The 16,547-nt window shown below is 39.7% G+C and overlaps 2 protein-coding genes across 4 annotated transcripts in view; one reads left to right on the top strand and one right to left on the bottom strand.

The window, feature by feature from the left end:
* The window catches only part of GPBP1L1 (GC-rich promoter binding protein 1 like 1), a 61,808-nt gene extending 46,995 nt beyond the window's left edge, over positions 1-14,813 (bottom strand). Inside the window, exon 1 of one of the 3 annotated variants that reach the window (XM_043878639.1) lies at positions 14,712-14,813. The gene's annotated coding sequence lies outside the window, so the exon portion shown is untranslated. Of the gene's footprint in view, positions 1-14,092; positions 14,244-14,711 lie in introns of those variants that run through there. The other 2 variants (XM_043878640.1, XM_043878638.1) reach the window with 2 other exon arrangements.
* Positions 11,201-11,525, top strand: LOC122678119 (NADH dehydrogenase [ubiquinone] 1 alpha subcomplex subunit 3). The gene has a single exon (XM_043878641.1). It carries the CDS (start codon positions 11,213-11,215, stop codon positions 11,465-11,467), a length of 255 nt encoding a protein of 84 aa, XP_043734576.1. The 5' UTR covers positions 11,201-11,212; the 3' UTR covers positions 11,468-11,525.
* Positions 14,814-16,547: the final 1,734 nt, after the last annotated feature.

Raw genomic sequence — 16,547 nt, 5'->3', positions numbered from 1 at the left:
ATGAAGGAACTGCTGACTAACAGGTAGTACATCTTCAACTTCACAAGGTAATGCCATATTGCTTTTCAATCAGGTCACCAATTTACACCAGCAGAAGTGGTTATTTTTAGAGTTCCATCTGCTCCACACTCTCACAAAGCTAGATACGGCTAGACTGGCAGTTAATTTTCTGCTCTGCTGGTGGGTATAAAATGATGACCTACCACAGTCTTTGCATCATTTAATCTATTTATCATCTCTTTGTGTTTCATTTTTTGGTAAAATTATCTATTCTTATCATTTTACCATTCTTTCAGTAGCTGGTCTTTTTATCTGAAGTAAGAGACTACAATTAGACCCATCTTTTCCAACTTCATGGGGTTTTTTTTCTTTTTGATGAATAAGTTCTTATTTTAAATGTAATCAACACACCCGAACGTAACACAACATTGTGAATCAACTATATTCCAATAAAATTTTTAAATAAAAAGCTGAGAAAAAAATGTAGTCAAAATTGCTGATCAAGACATGATTATTTGGCAGGGCTGGGGGGGGACACCATGCAGCATGTGGGATCTTAGTTTCCCAACCAGGGATTGAACTGGTGCCCTCTGTGCAGCAGTAGCACAGAGTCTTAACCACTGGACTGCTAGGGAAGTTCCTAAGATACATATTTTTAATCTAAAGTATAAAAGCCTTTCTTCCCTAAAGTTCAAAGAATTTACCTACATTATCTTCTTAGTTTTATAGTTCTGCCTTTCACATTTAAGATATCAATCAGTTGGAACTGATTTGTATCCAGTATGAATCCAGGTTCAGTTTCTTTCTTTTTTTTTTTTTACTGCATGAGTAACTAGTCCCAAACCATTCTTTCTCCACTGATTTATAAAGCCAGCTCAGAGTTCTCTGGTGGCCTAGTGGTTAGGATTTCAGGCTTTCACTGCCATGGCCCACGTTCAATCCCTGGTCAGGCAACTGAGATCCTGTAAGCCGTGGGCTATTACCCCTCAAAAGGCCAGCTCAATTTTAAATTGTTTCTACATATGCATGGATCTGTTTCTAGACTTCTGTTCCACTTGTTCATTTGTCTATTCCTATACTACAACTCACTCATGTTACGAAAGAAGGAAAGGAGACAGGAAAGTTGACACATCCACACTGAAAATATTCACAAAGGACTGGTGTAGTAACCTTTGTCAGGGAGCAGCATAGTGGCAACCATCCATTGCATCAGGATATCCTGCTCTTCTCCCTACTCCGTGATTACTACTTTTCTTATTCTTTTTCTTTTGCTCTGTAAGTATAACCACTACCTAAAAGCTCTGATGCAGCACATTTTGTTTCTTTGGAATCTCTTCACCATCTCATTCATTTTTAAGTCTTCAGTTCTCACCTCTAAGTGGGTGACTTAATAAATCTCTACTTCATGAAGCATTAGATCATGCACATACCTATACTCAGGTATCCATCACCATGTATTATTTACCTGTTTATATATTTATTTCCCTATGCTTGATAGGGATTAAGAGCAAATGTGATAATCTCTTAGTACAGACAGGATGACCATTAAATAATCATTTCTTTAAGAAATGTTGGTAACTTTATCCATTAGCATCTCCTTTAACCTTTCTTAAGACCTCTCTTTAAACATTCTTTATTCCTTAAACTGCAGAGTCCAAGACTATTGACTTTGCATATCTTCAGATATTCACTGGCCCTAAAATTTCCTTTCCAAATCTCATGATTTGAAAAAAATATTACTTAGGTTTAAATGTCTACCACTTTCAATTCCTCTAAAGGACTGAGAAACCCTACAACAGTCTATACGCATTTGTTAACTGCACATTAGTTTCCTTCCCAAGTCCTTAATAAGGAGAACTCCAGGGTTACTGGTGCCTTGCTTAATTTTTAACCTTCACATTATTATTTCATCAGAGGAAAGAGCCCGGGGTCATATTCTACTTTATTTTTTTTAATTTCAGGAGATTAACTCATACCTACAACTTCTAAGCCATGAAATGTGAGCACATCTTTCAATGAACCAAAAAGAGATAAGATATACCTTTCTTTCAAAGAAAGATTTCTTTCACTGCATTTCTGTCTGTTAAGATAACACTTACCAGCATGATTATTAATACTGATAAATAAGGTCTGCTATTACATGATAGGAGTCCAACAAACAAAAAAATTCTAGTATAAACTCAATGATGACCAAGTTATCTGTCAAAAAATATAAATGCATATTTAACATATTACCCTGCCCATAAGAGACATGCATGCGATAATTGAGTGTTCTGAAATACAATAAAGCACTACATAATGTATTACTCAGAATTACTCATAAACTCATACTTTTAAAACCTCTGAGTAAAATTATGAGGTACTATCTCACACTCTCCAGACTGGCAAAAACAAATCCTGAAACTATCAAGTGCTGATAAAAATATAAAGCAACAAGAAATTTTCACATATTGCTGGTTTGAGTGTAAACTCATACAACTACTTTCGAAAACAGTTTGACAAATACAAAATTGAAGCTGTGAAACATCTATGACCCACCCAATCTTAACCATACGTGAAAGTAAGACAAAATGCTTAAGAATATTTGCTACAGGATTGTATACAGTAGACAAAAAACTAAATTACCTAAATGTCTACCAGTAGACAGATTTAGAGTTTCTCTGGTGCCTCAATGGTAAAGAATCTGCCTGCCAATGAGGAGATATAGGTTTGATCCCTGCATCGGGAAGATCCCCTGGAGAATGAAACGGCAACCCACTCCAGTATTCTTGCCTGGGAAATTCCAGGTACAGAAGAGCCTGGCAGGCTACAGTCCATGGGGTTGCAAAAAAGTCTGGACACGACTTAGCAACTAAACAACAACACAAGACTGATTAAATTGTGGGTTTGTACAGTGCTGTACAGCAGGAAGTGATCACATTAGAGATGTGCACAAACAAAATTGATGACTCTCACAAAAGAGAATAAAAAAGTTGTTAAAAATAAAAAATTATGATACCATATAAAGTTTTAAAAAATGAGTACAAAAAATAAAAACAAAAAAGGAGTAACAGTATCAGATAGTTTTGGGAAATGCTTAGTTACTCAGTCGAGTCCGACTCTTTGTGACCCCATCGACTGTAGCCCACCAGATTCCTTTGTCCATGGGGATTTTCCAGGCCAGAATACTGGAGTGGGTTGCCATGCCCTCCTCCAGGATATCTTCACAACCCAGGGATTGAACTCAGGTCTCCCACATTGCAGGCGGATTCTTTACCATCTGAGCAATCAGGGAAGTCCAAGAATGCTGGAGTGGGTAGCCTATCCCTTCTCTAAGGGAACTTCCCAGAAATCAAACCGGGGTCTCTTGCATTGCAGGCAAATTCTTTACCAGCTAGGCTACTAGGGAAGCCTTAGTTTTGGGATATAGTCAAAGAAAGCACAATTACTTAAAATTACAAGAGAATGACCAACACCAAATTCAGGATGAAAGACACAAAGATATATAATCAAAAAGGAACATATATAAGGGCTTCAATTCTGCCTACTGGCATAAGGATAAACACAGAGGTCAATGGAGCAGAACCAAGAAACCAGAAGTAAACCTAGTAAGTATGGCCAAATGATTTTTAACAAAGAAGCCAAGATATATCAACAGGGGGAAAATGGTCTTTCTTTTCAACAAATGGTGCAATGACCACTGGATGTCCACTACAATAACACAAAAATTAACTATAAGTGGGTCAAAAGCCTTAGTATAAGAGCTAAAAGTAAACAGAGGAGTGATTTTAAGTTAGGGAAAGATAAATTGAACTTTCTTAACAAAATTAAAAACATTTGTGCTTCAAAGGACACAGTCAAGAAAGTGAAAGGACAATGTAGAGAGAAAACATCTGCAAATCATGTATCATGTAAGGGACTTGTATTCCAAATAATATCATAATAAAATATCATCTTAAACCTATGAGAATAGTTATTGATGTTATAAAAAGGACAAGATACTGGCAAGGATGTAGAGAAAACGGAACCCTTATGCACTGTTCATTGGAATGTAAACTAGTGCAGTCACTATGGAAAACAGTATGGAGGTTCTTCAAAAATTTAAAACAGAATTATCAAATGATCCAGCAATTCCACTTCTGAGTGTTTTCCAAAGGAAAGGAAAGCACTAACTTGAAAAGCTATGCACCCCCATTCATGTTCACACACACACACCCTGAAATATTATTCAGCCATAAGAAAGAACGAATTCTTGTCATTTTCAACAACATGGATGAACTGTGAGGGTACAACGCTAAGTGAAATAAGATAGAGAGAGAGAAATACTTTATGATCTCACTCATATATAGAATCTAAAAAAGCAGCACCAAGCTCATATAAAGAGAACAGATTGGTAATTGCCAGAGGTGGGGTGGGGTGGGCCAAATGGTTAAAGGGGTCAAAAGGTACAAACTTCCAGTTACAAAATAAATAAGCTATGGGGATAAAAGGTATAGCATGGTGACTGTAGTTAATTATGTTGTTTAGCTACCAAGTCATGTCTGACTCTTTTGCTACCCCATGGACTATATTCTGCCAGGCTCCTCTGTTCATAGGACTTTTCAGGCAAGGATACTGGAGTAGTTTGCCATTTCCTTCTCCAGGGGATCTTCCCTACCCAGGGATAAAACCTGCATCTCCTGCACTGGCAGGTGGATTCTTTACTGCTGAGCCACCAGGGAAGCCCCACAGTTAATTATGTCATTCAGTTGCCCAGTTGTAGCCAACTCTTTGTGACCCCATGGACCGCAGCACGCCAGGCCTCTCTGTTGATTATACTGCAGTGAATATTTAAAAGTTGCAAGTTCTCATTACAAGAAAAAAATTCTATATGGTGACAAATGTTAACTAGACTTATTGCGTTGCTTATCTTGTGATATCTGCTGTAATTATAAAATTATCATATACACCTGAAATAAAATGTCAAACTTCAATTAAAAAAGAATCCTACAACAGTAAAAAGACAACCCAAATATAAAGCGAGCAGAGGATATGGAGAGATATTTCTCTCAAGATGCCCAAGAGACCAAGGGATCAATTCAGAAAACAGTTTCTTAAAAAGTCAGTTACCATATGACCCAGCAATTTCACTTCTAGAAAGATCCAAGAACGATGTAAACATATATCCACACAAAAACTCAAGACATGAATGTTCATAACAGCATTACTAACAACTGCAAAGAGGTAAAAATGCAAATGCCCATCAACTGATGAGTAAAAAAACAAAATGTGGAATATTCATACAATAGATTATATGGCAAAAAAAAAAGAAAAATACTGAAACATACTACAACATGTATGAAAATTAAAAACATTATGCTTAGTGAAGGAAGCCAGACACCAAAGACCGCATACTGTATAATTCTATTTATATGTAATGTCCAAAATAGGCAATTCCACAGAGACAGAAAGTTTAGTGGCTGCCTAGGGTTGAAGAGGTGAATGCTAATGGTCATGAGACTTCTTTCTGGGGTGATGAAAATGTTCTAAAATTAGATAGTAGCGATGGTTATACAATTGTGAATATAGTTAAAAAACAAACAAAAAAAAACCCCCCATTAAATTGTACATGTAAAGTGGGTAGTACATGTAAATTCTATCTCAATAAAGCTGTCTTTAAAAAATTAGGCCAATGATTAACAACAAACAAGGAACTTGTATAAAGTAGCAACACTCAAATTAGTTTCTTGTTGCAAGTAGCAAGACTTACTATTTAATATATGGACACAACTATTATCACCTTAATCCAAGAACCAACCTTAGCACTACTAAAAGTAGGTCAACCAGGTATTATGTGAATTATGACATGATGCAAAATGAGATAGAACTATGATGTATTCTCACCAAAATGTTTAGATATAAATCTGTCAAGCTTTTACCTGTAAACTTTAGAGATAAATACAGGAACAAAAGGAACAAACTAAGTGATACCATAAGAATGCAACTGTACAAAAGCACTCTCAGGACAACCAGTCCAGTCTCAAAGTCAGCATCACTGAAAAATAAGGACTAAGCTAGGTTAAGGGCTTCCTAGGTGGTGTAAGTGGTAAAGAATCCAACTGCCAATGCAGGAGACACAGATTCAATCCCTGGATTGGGAAGATCCCCGGCAAAGAAAATAGCAACCCATTCCAGTACGCTTGCCTGGGAAATCCCATGGACAGAGAAGCCTGGTGGGTTATAGCCCATGGGGTCACAAAAGAGTCAGACACAACTTAGCAACTCAACAACAAAGTTAGATTAAAGACAAATTAAACAAAGTGCATTTTAAATTACTTTTATTATTTTTAAATTACTTTATTTATTTTTGGCCACACTGCACAGCTTGTGGGATTTTAGTTCCCCAATCAGGGACTGAGTCCAGGCCATGGAAAGAAAGTGCTGAGCCCTAACCACTGGACTGTTAAGAAATTCCCTAAACAAAGGGTTACAATGGACAAGGTCCTGGTTCAGATATTAGTTTGGACAGATGCAGTAGCAAACATTTTTTTTTTTTTGGATCAGCTGGGGAAATTTGAATAATAGCACCTGCATACCAAAGGAAAGGAATATGGAGTGTGGGTATCACCCAGTTAAAAAAAAAGCCAAGCTGTAAACTGATCTCATTTTAGTAAAATAAAAGTAAAAACTTACATATATGTGCTTAGAGAAAGATCTGGAGGGGAAATGCACCAAAAGATAACAGTAGTGATTTCTGAATGACAGGAATGTCAAGTTTTTATTTTCACATATCTGTATACTCTAATATTCTACACAGCACATTCACTGTTTTTTAAAAAAATAAAAGAAATAAACACAGAATCACACAGGGGGCTTTAATAAACTAATAATGTCCAGGCCTTATCCCATATATATTTAAAAACGTTGAGAACGACTGCTCTTAAGAATTGGGAGTGGATAAAAGGGAAAATTCCTGCCTGGATTTATCTTTAAAAAAGACATTCATGGACTTTTTATTTATTGAGTTAGGACACCACTCTAAATAGAGGCAGTAACTGTATCTTTTAGAAGGGGCAAATTTTATTAGTCAAGTTTACAAATTAGGATCCTTGGTTGAAAAACAGAAATCCGGTTTTGGCATATTAGCAGAATAGGAAATTTATCAACAGGATATTAAGAGTTCCAAAAAAAAAAAAAAAAGATGATTTGGCAAACCTGTAAAAATCAAGTCAAGTTAAGCAGTCAAAACCACCAACCAAAGTCACATCACAGGAAGAAGTCTCTCAGAAAACTGCCCACAAGCTAGTATGCCACTGCCACAAGTCAACAGAATTAATTCTAAACTGTCCTTGCTCTTTTGTATCTCTCTCACTCCAGATTCAAGTACCCAGTCAAGTGTACTTGATTGGCACAGCTGGGTCACAGCTACCAGGGGCCTGGGAAAGAAAGTACATGTGTATATGCCAACAAGTTACATGTCCTTCTCCAGCTTCCACTCCCACCAAGTTTCACAAAAAGGCAATATTGGAACAGGGTTAAATGGTAAACAGACAAAAGAAACAAAGAAAAACTTTAAAGTCCAATTACTAGAATGTCCAACATATAAATCTTCCCAGTCTTCCCATTAGTAACAAATTTTAATCATTGCGCCTTCTGATTCATTCTCCAAAAAACATTACCTGAAAGTAATTTCACAAAGTACAAAATTTTTAGACTAAAATCTGCAACCTTCCTCAGGTAGTTATCTCCTTTCCAACATTTTGCTATTAAAAGGTCACAAGCACCTGCTGCAAACATACCTATATACTATCCCACTAATAGAAATGTAATTTACTTAAATCACAACAGTTCCAAATAAACAAACATATTATGAAACATACTATGTTACAAAAGTATATTTATCACCTGATGCAATCTGACACATTAAATTCCGGCTATAAGAGTCAGATAACTAAGTGGATTAGTTTTATGTACAAGCATATTTAAAAATCTCTTCTCAAGAATAAATTTTTTGCTCAAAATCCAAACATTAATTTTAAGTTAGAAGAGCAGACTCTGGATCTGCTCTTCTAGCTCTTCTAGATTCTGGATCTGCCATGTACTAGCTGCATGACTTTGGACAAGTCACTTCACCTCTTTTTGCTTCAAATCCTTATCTGTAATTGGAGATTGTTGGAAAGTCAATGATTAAGTGAGTGAATATATGTAAAGTGTTAAGAACAGTGCCTGGATGCTTTTCTCAGGGAAATAAAAAAAGGGTTTTGTTTACAGTGAGTACTCCATAGGTGTAATGCTTAATAGTTAAGGACTAGGAGGGAAATGGGCTTCCTAGGTGGCACTAGTGGTAAAGACCCTGACTGCTAATGCAGGAGACATAAGAGACAGGATCCCTGGGTGGGGAAGATCCCCTGGAGGGCACGGCAACCCACTCCAGTATTCTTACCCTAAGAATTCCATGGACAGAGGAGCCTGGTAGGCTGGCTACAGTCCATTGGGTTACAGAGTCGGATGCGACTGAAGAGGCCTGGCTCGCACACGCACACACAGGGCGGGGCGTAAACAATAGGAAAAAAATGCTGTTTTGAGAAGAGAAATTTTCAGACCAAACAGGCTGAGGAAACTACTCACTACTAGCCAAAAAAGAAGACAAAACCACTACAAACGCAGCATAATTAGCTCAATTTTATAATACAACAAATAAACACTAGGTAGGGAAAAAAAGGACAAGAAACAAACTACCTGGAAAAGTTAACATTGAATTGGGCACAGGACCAAAACAAACACTCCATTTTACAACCATGTTGAAGGAGGATTAATATCTCATACAATTACTCTATGCTGCTCAACAGAGAAATTGTGAGAAAATGATATGAGAAACACTGAACAAACCAGGGGGAAAAAAAAGGCTACCAATTTACAGGAAAATCTAGAATGGGGGAAACTGCAAGAGAAATAACCTGGTTTCTTCAACAAAGTACAAGGGAAAAAACCCAGAAGAAACATACAAACTAAGAGAGGCTTAAAAGAATATCAGTCAACTACAGTGTGTGGGGCCTGGATACTGATTCAAATAAAGAGAAGTCAACAGAAAAGTAATAACTAGAAAAGGAAAAAAGGAATACCAAAAAGCCCATATGCTGTTCAGATTCCATACAATTTAATTCAATGAGTAAAAGATAAAGACAATTTTGAAAGATTTACTTGACAATCATGAAGTACTTACAATGGTCAGGCACTGTATTAGGAACTATACAAATGTTATTTATTTCCCACAAAAACTCTATGAGACGGTATTATTACCCCCATTTAACAAAGAAGCAGGCAGAAATCATACCTAAAACTTTACCAAAGTTTCAAAGCTTTAGGTGGTAATGCAGAGATTCAAACCAAGGGCACTATGCTCATCATACCACCACACCATCTCTCTACATGATGTGGTGAAAATCCAGCTTCAGAATCAGACAGCTGTCTGAGTCCCCACCTTTCACTATGTTATGAAAACCACTGAACTGCTTGGATCCTCTGTACACTCACGTATAGAAGCATTAATATCACCTATTTAAACAAGTGTTTTAAGGAGTAACAAGAATATATATAATGGACTCTGTTACACCCTCTAGCTTATGAAGCCTTCAATAAATGGTTCTCACTATCCTTCCACCATACCTGGTAAGACTAATTAGAAGCAGAGCTAATAATTCATAAGCACATAGCTGGAACACTGGACAGTTCTACCTTTTAATTAACTAACTAAAAGAACCCCCAAACCAACTTTTCAACATACTTGTAAACTTCAAGGACAGCAGTAATTCAGAAGAGAACTTTTTTATATAATGACAATTAAATATATAATCTTTGGTGGCTCAAACAGTAAAGAATCTGCCTGAAATGCAGGAGACCCACGTTCGATCCCTAGGTTGGGAAGATCCCCTAGAGGAGGGCATGACAACCCACTCCAGTGTTCTTTCCTGGAGAATTCCATGGACAGAGGAGCCTGGTGGGCTACAGTCCATGGGGTCGCAAAGAGTTGGACATGACTGAGGGACTAACACTTTCAAACTTATAATCAGCAGAAACCAGAGTTTGCAATATAAAGTATAATTAAACTTAATTCTTGTAAGACAAAAAACCAAAAACACAACCAACTTATTCCACACATACAGACCTGCTACTCAGATAAGTGCACTAAAACTTTGTTCATACTGATGATCCTCTTGTCTGACATCTGATTAATATATGGCAAAGTAGTTTTATTACAGAAAAGGAAGGTAAGCTTAATGACTATGTTAAAAATTAACTGCTTTAAGAAAGACAGCTTTCTGTGTTGTTATCCTGTGAATATTTTTGTGCTTATCTGCTAAACTAAGTTCCTGGGTGGCAGGAATGTTTTATAGTCACCTAGGCATTTCTAGACCTTAACAGGCTGAAACTGGCACCACAGTATAGCCTACAGCATTTCTTAGTGTTTCTTAAAAGAATGATTGAACCATTTTGTTTGAAAAATAACATGTCCAACAGATTAGTTAAAGGTCAATTTTTAAAAAAATAATAAATAACTTTTACTATTACTATTATTTTTTGTCATGCCATGCTGCATGCAGGATCTTACTTCTCCAGCCACGTATCAAACCCAGGTTTCCTTGCAATGAAAGCGAAACTCTTAATCACTGGATTGCCAGGGAAGTCTGACCAAAAAGCTGTTTATTTGCTTCAGGAAATAAAAACAACTATTCAGTTCAGTTCAGTTCAGTCGCTCAGTCCAACTCTTTTCGACCCCATGAATCGCAGCACACCAGGCCTCCCTGTCCATCACCAACTCCCGGAGTTTACTCAAACTCATGTCCATCGAGTCAGTGATGCCATCCAGCCATCTCATCCTCTGTCGTCCCCTTCTCCTCCTGCCCCCAATCCTTCCCAGCATCAGATGCCTTTAAATATTTGTGGAGTATATTTGAAATCACCTATAAAATTCATAACATAAGCAATATTTTACTAGTTAAGATATACCTGTGGACAAAAGAAGTTCTGCTCATCTCACTGAATTATTTTTCAAGACTGATTGTAGCCAGTTTTGTTTTGAGCAGAAATCCAGTGGGTTTAAAAATCAGTCTGATTTTGAAGTGACTTGGGCAGCTACCTCTCAGCACAACCACATATCAAACTGCAGACAATGGCAACTATAGTCAGTTACGAAGTAGTATGTTTTCTATGTATGAAAGATAAGAAAGAAAGTGAAGTCGCGGCCGCGACCAAGATGGCTGAGAGAGTCGCAGCCTTCCTCAAGAATGTCTGGGCCAAGGAACCTGTGCTAGTGGCATCCTTCGCCATTGCGGGCCTCGCTGTAATCGTGCCCACACTCAGCCCCTACACCAAGTACTCGCTCATGATCAACCGGGCCACACCGTACAACTACCCAGTGCCCCTCCGAGATGACGGGAACATGCCTGATGTGCCCAGCCACCCCCAGGACCCCCAGGGCCCGAGCCTGGAGTGGCTGAAGAGACTGTGAGCACCTCCGTTGACAGGGAGCGGCCCCCGCCCCGATGGCCCCAATAAATGCATGAAAAGCAAAAAAAAAAGAAAGTGAAGTCGCTCAGTCGTGTCCGACTCTTTGCGACCCCTTGGACTGCAGACTACCAGGCCCCTCCGTCCATGGGATTTTCCAAGCAGGAGTACTAGAGTGAGTTGCTATTTCCTTCTCCAGGGGATCTTCCTGACCCAGGGATCGAACCCAGGCCTCCCGCATTGTAGGCAGACGCTTTACACCTGAGCCACCAGGGCAGTCCCTTTCTATGAATGGGGAAAGCCAAAAACTTCATTCAAGTTTTTCATCTTAGTATCACCTAGATTCCCTCCCCATTACAATTAGTTGAAAAACCACAAATACATAGCACAATTTGCCTTTTCCACAAACTACTTTTTCAGTTGGGATATTTTAAAAATTGTTTAGGTTTAAATACATACTAGTTGGATGAATATCTGAACTTATTTTCCTCAACTAAAATAATGGGAATAAAACAATATCTACCTCACAGGAATAAACTAATAAAAATATAAAGCAATTCAGGCAACTGTAAGCCAATGGCACATTAGTTACTCCTGTTACTAAGTGCATACACTTTATGTTTTAATCATAAAACAAGGATACGCAATTTGTTGGAAGTATGATTCAAAATTGTTATGTTTTACGTAAGTATTTAAATATTAATTATAAACAGAAATATGTCCCAGATTTCTTGTCATTCCAAACTTATTAAAATGGCTGCATGTGCTGTCCTCAACCAAACTACTAAACAGCCACTGACGAGAAAACCAAGCTGAATTTACTCAAAATAATGGCTTCCTAACACCCACCACCACCAAATTTCAAGAGCTTTGATAAGATACTATTCAGAATCAATTGAAAGAATATTTGTATCAGTATGCACAAGCTGAACCTTTAAAAAAATGAGTTCTCACCCAAGTTTATGGGTTCAGTAGTCAACAAAAGCAAAACACAAAGCAACTGACTTGTAATTTCTATAAAGCACTTTAAACGTTTTTTCTGTAAAACCACCAAAATAATTTAAGAACAACAACAACAAATCCTAGGGGAGTTGACAAAAGTAAACTTTTGTATTGAACCAATGTGGAAAGGTAAATTGAAACTGACTCCCTAGGGAAGGAAGATGAAGTAAAATAGTTTATTTTCCTATTAATTCCAAACTTCTCATTCAAAATTAGCACTTTGTTATTTTATCTTTTAGACAGATTTCAACTTGAAACTGGAGCAACTTCCCAAATACTGAAGTTAACTGTTTTTGATTTCCATTCTATGCCCTTTTGTTTTCAGTTAAACCTCTGGATCTAATCGTTTTTTTTAAAGCAGCAAACAAAAAAACAGCCTTTTGTTTGAAAGGGCACAACAATAAGGCACTGCACTTAAAAGTTTGTTTTCATTTGTCTTACATTCTTCTGAGACATGTCCCAACATAAAAGACCTTAGAAAAGGCCAGCAATCGACCAAACTGCAAATCTAAGTCTACTGAAGACCAATCACTATACTTTTTGGAAAGAATTACACAGAATGTGACTTATGTTACTAAACTAAAACATGAGCCATCATAAACTTTATTTTTCCCAGATAAGCAATAAACATTAAGAGCAAGTATTTTAACAAATATGACAAACCAACTTTAACAGCACAAAGTTGGCTGATAAAATTACCACCACAGCACAATTTCAAAACTATAAGCAACTACCAAAAAAACCGCACCCACTCTTATGTAAACTTTTGGAGTAAGCAAACTACTTTAGCCTCACCTTTGTTTTCACCTAGCAAAGACTCTTCAATATAAGACAACAGTAAGATCAAAAGACCCAGTTGTTGAAAAACAACTAAGGAAAAATAACTAAGAATTCGAGATTTGTTAACGTATTTAAGTTAATAAGCTCGGGGCACTTCCCCAAGCTACAGCCATTTTAGATTCAGCCTTTCTTTTGAGTTTCACGGGGAGTAGGGAGAGGTAGATATAAAACATTAAAAGTCCTCACTAAAACACTTAAAGATCGACCAGCTTTTTTCTCCAGGTAGGGAGGAGTCGGTAGGGGCTGGACAGACAATCTAAATCAACGAAAACACCTCGCTACCAAGGGGAACCGGAACACTGGGGGCAGGGGTGCGGGGTTAAAGCTCTTCTTTTCCTCTGATACCCCACATTTGACTCACACGTTTTTCCCCCTTAGATTTTTCCATCACTGGAAAACAAAAGCCCTTGGCTCTAATTTAAGAAAGAGAAAGAAAAAGTAACCCGTAAACCAAGCTACTCAATCACCAACAAGCCGGAACGCCTGGAGAGGAGCCAGAGAGCCGCAGGTGAGTGTTCCGACCCGAAGAGCAAAGTTGAAGTAGGAGCGCTCTGGCAGAGTCTCGACGACGGTCGTGTGCAAAGCTCCACGCGTGGGGGAAGGTGCCCCGTTCGAACCACACGACCCGTGGCCTCTGCTCCCGGTCCCCGGACCGACCTACACCCAACCACCTGTGTGAGAGCCTCCTTCAACTTGTTTCAACAGCCGGTCAGTCAGGCACCGGGTGGAGCCCTGCGCCGGGTCACTCACGATCCCCTTCTGCCCGTTGTCGTGAACTCTCACTCACCGGGCAGTGGAGGGGCTACAGTTAGGGACCAGTCGCGGCGTCTGAGGGTGCGTCCCCAGTTTCCTGATCCGGCAGAGGTGGAGAGCCCACAACCATAACAAAGGTCTTCCCAAAATGGCTGCCCGGCCCACACGGCCCAGGAGGGGCAGACCGGGTGGAGGGGGAGGAGCGACGACCAGCCTGGCCCTCCCCCAATCTGATCCCGCCTCACACACGCCCACCCGTTCGCACCGCCCACAAGGGCGCACGCGCATGCGCATGAGCCCAGTTCGGGTGACCCCCCGCCGGCGCCCCAAGCAGCCAACGTTTAGCCGAGAGGACGGCGGTTATTCCTCGCCCCGCCCCCAGCTCCCTCCGCTGCGGCTCCTGGCGGCGCCCCCGCCCCTCTACAGAGTTGAACATTGTCTTTCCTAGCGCCGCCTCAGAGGCGGAGACCAGCTGGGTTTGGTACTCCCCTTCATATCTCCTCTCCAGGCACTAGGGCCTGGGCGCCGGTGAATGAGTGGGTGGGGGTGTATACGTGCACCCATTTTTTCCCCGCCCCTTCATTCTGCATCTTCCCACACCCCACCTCTCAGCAAGCGCACTTCTCCAAACTACCTTACAAGTACTAACAAACCGGTTTTGTAGGCGCGTGTGTTTTCCGACCCTTTCGCACCTTCGGCTCCTTCCTTCCTCCTTTCACGTGCGCGCGCCGTTAAGACTCCAGCCCCCAGCAGGCCACACGGCTGGGCTTTGGCGGCCTGAGTGGCTGGTCCCGACGCACTACCCGCTGGGAGTGGTAGTTCCGCCCGACCGCTGGCGTCACGCCCCTGTCCCAGTACTGGGCGGTTTTCTGGCCAGAGCCTGCTCCAGTGCCAGGGCGGAGTAGCTGTTTCTTCGGCTCTAAGTCTCATTGGGTATCGCATAACGGGAAGGGGCGGCGCAGTCATGGCCGAGAAGGAAATAAAAGTGAAAGCTTATGGCGACTGAAAAGTGTTACTATTACGAAGAATTCGCTGTGAGCCTGTTCTGTACGAGAGGCTAAACCAAGTGATAGCCGGCAACCAGGAAGCTAGACTACCAAGAATCGGGAGGAATGGAGGAACTGGCTAGCGTGGACTCCTGCAGCTCTCCTTTTGTTTTCAGATAAACAAAATTGCCTGATGGTGTTTCCTTTGATAGACAGTGAAATGGAGGCCCAGAGACGGGAAGGGACTTGCTCAAGGTCACAAAGCCCACAAATAAAAGTTAGAGAGTGACAGGAGGAATAATCTAACTTACGGGTCACCCTAAAGGCTCTTATCACAGTTTTCATGAAAAGAAAAGTCTTGCCCCTTGTTTTCTTTATTTCTTAACAAAATTTACAGGTACCAGCAAAGAGAATGAAGTGGAACTTTCCCCCCTTAAGTAGTATTAGTTCAGTACCTTAATGAGCTGTGAGATATGCCCAGGCTATCCTAGAAACCCCTTTTAAATGCAAAGTCAGAGAAGGCAATGGCAACCCACTCCAGTACTCTTGCCTGGAAAATCCTATGGACGGAGGAGCCTGGTAGGCTGCAGTCCATGGGGTCATGAAGAGTCGGACATGACTGAGCAACTTCACTTTCATGCATTGGAGAAGGAAATGGCAACCCACTCCAGTGTTCTTGCCTGGAGAATCCCAGAGATGGCAGAGTCTGGTGGATTGCAATCTATGGGGTCACACAGAGTCAGACATGACTAAAGTGACAGCAGCAGCAGCAGCATTGAGTTGTTAATCCTTCTGGTTTCCAGAAAGAGTGGGAAGTCCGGATTTTTGTTTTTTGTGTGTTTTTATTTTTAATTTTGAACCATTTTTTAAATAAATTTTATTGAGGCATAATTGACATACAGTATGCATATTTAAGGTGTATAGTTTGAAAATTTTTGCTATAATATAAAGTCATAAAATCATCAGAATCACGAAGATGAACATAACCTTGATTTACCTCATGCCCTTTTACAATCTCTCATTGTCCTTCCCAAGCCTATAGGAGGCCAGTACCTTCAATAATAACTTAGTTTCCATTGTCTAGGATATATGTTTATCCATCTATCTGCTAATGGGCAGTTGGGTTGTTTCCAGTTTGGTGTTGTTAGAAATAAAGTTCCAATGAACATTGGCATATAGTTCTTTTATGAATATGTGTTTTAGTTATCTTGTGCCAGTGCTTCAGAATATGTGAATTGCAAATTGCCAAATTGTGATCTAAACCGGTTGGATCCTTCTGTGTTCCCATCAACAGTATATGAGAGCTCCTGTTCTTCCCCATCCTGCTGATCCTCGGTATTGTCAGTCTGTTTAATTTCACCTGTCTTGGTAGGGGTGTAATGGCATCTCACTAATTCTCTGATGTTTCATGATGTCAAGCACTTTTTTCCTGTTTATTTGCCACTTGTATATCTTCTTTAATGACTGTTAATACCAGTTGCTTATTTTAAAATGGATGTTGAC

Source organism: Cervus elaphus, chromosome 20, assembly GCF_910594005.1.
Source record: "Cervus elaphus chromosome 20, mCerEla1.1, whole genome shotgun sequence".
In the NCBI taxonomy this organism is placed as follows: domain Eukaryota; kingdom Metazoa; phylum Chordata; class Mammalia; order Artiodactyla; family Cervidae; genus Cervus; species Cervus elaphus.
This window is presented reverse-complemented; position numbering and strand designations above follow the sequence as displayed.

Coding starts and splice junctions, on each gene's coding strand:
- LOC122678119 (XM_043878641.1), top strand. CDS start 11,213: ATGGCTGAGAGAGTCGCAGCCTTCCTCAAGAATGTCTGGGCCAAGGAA.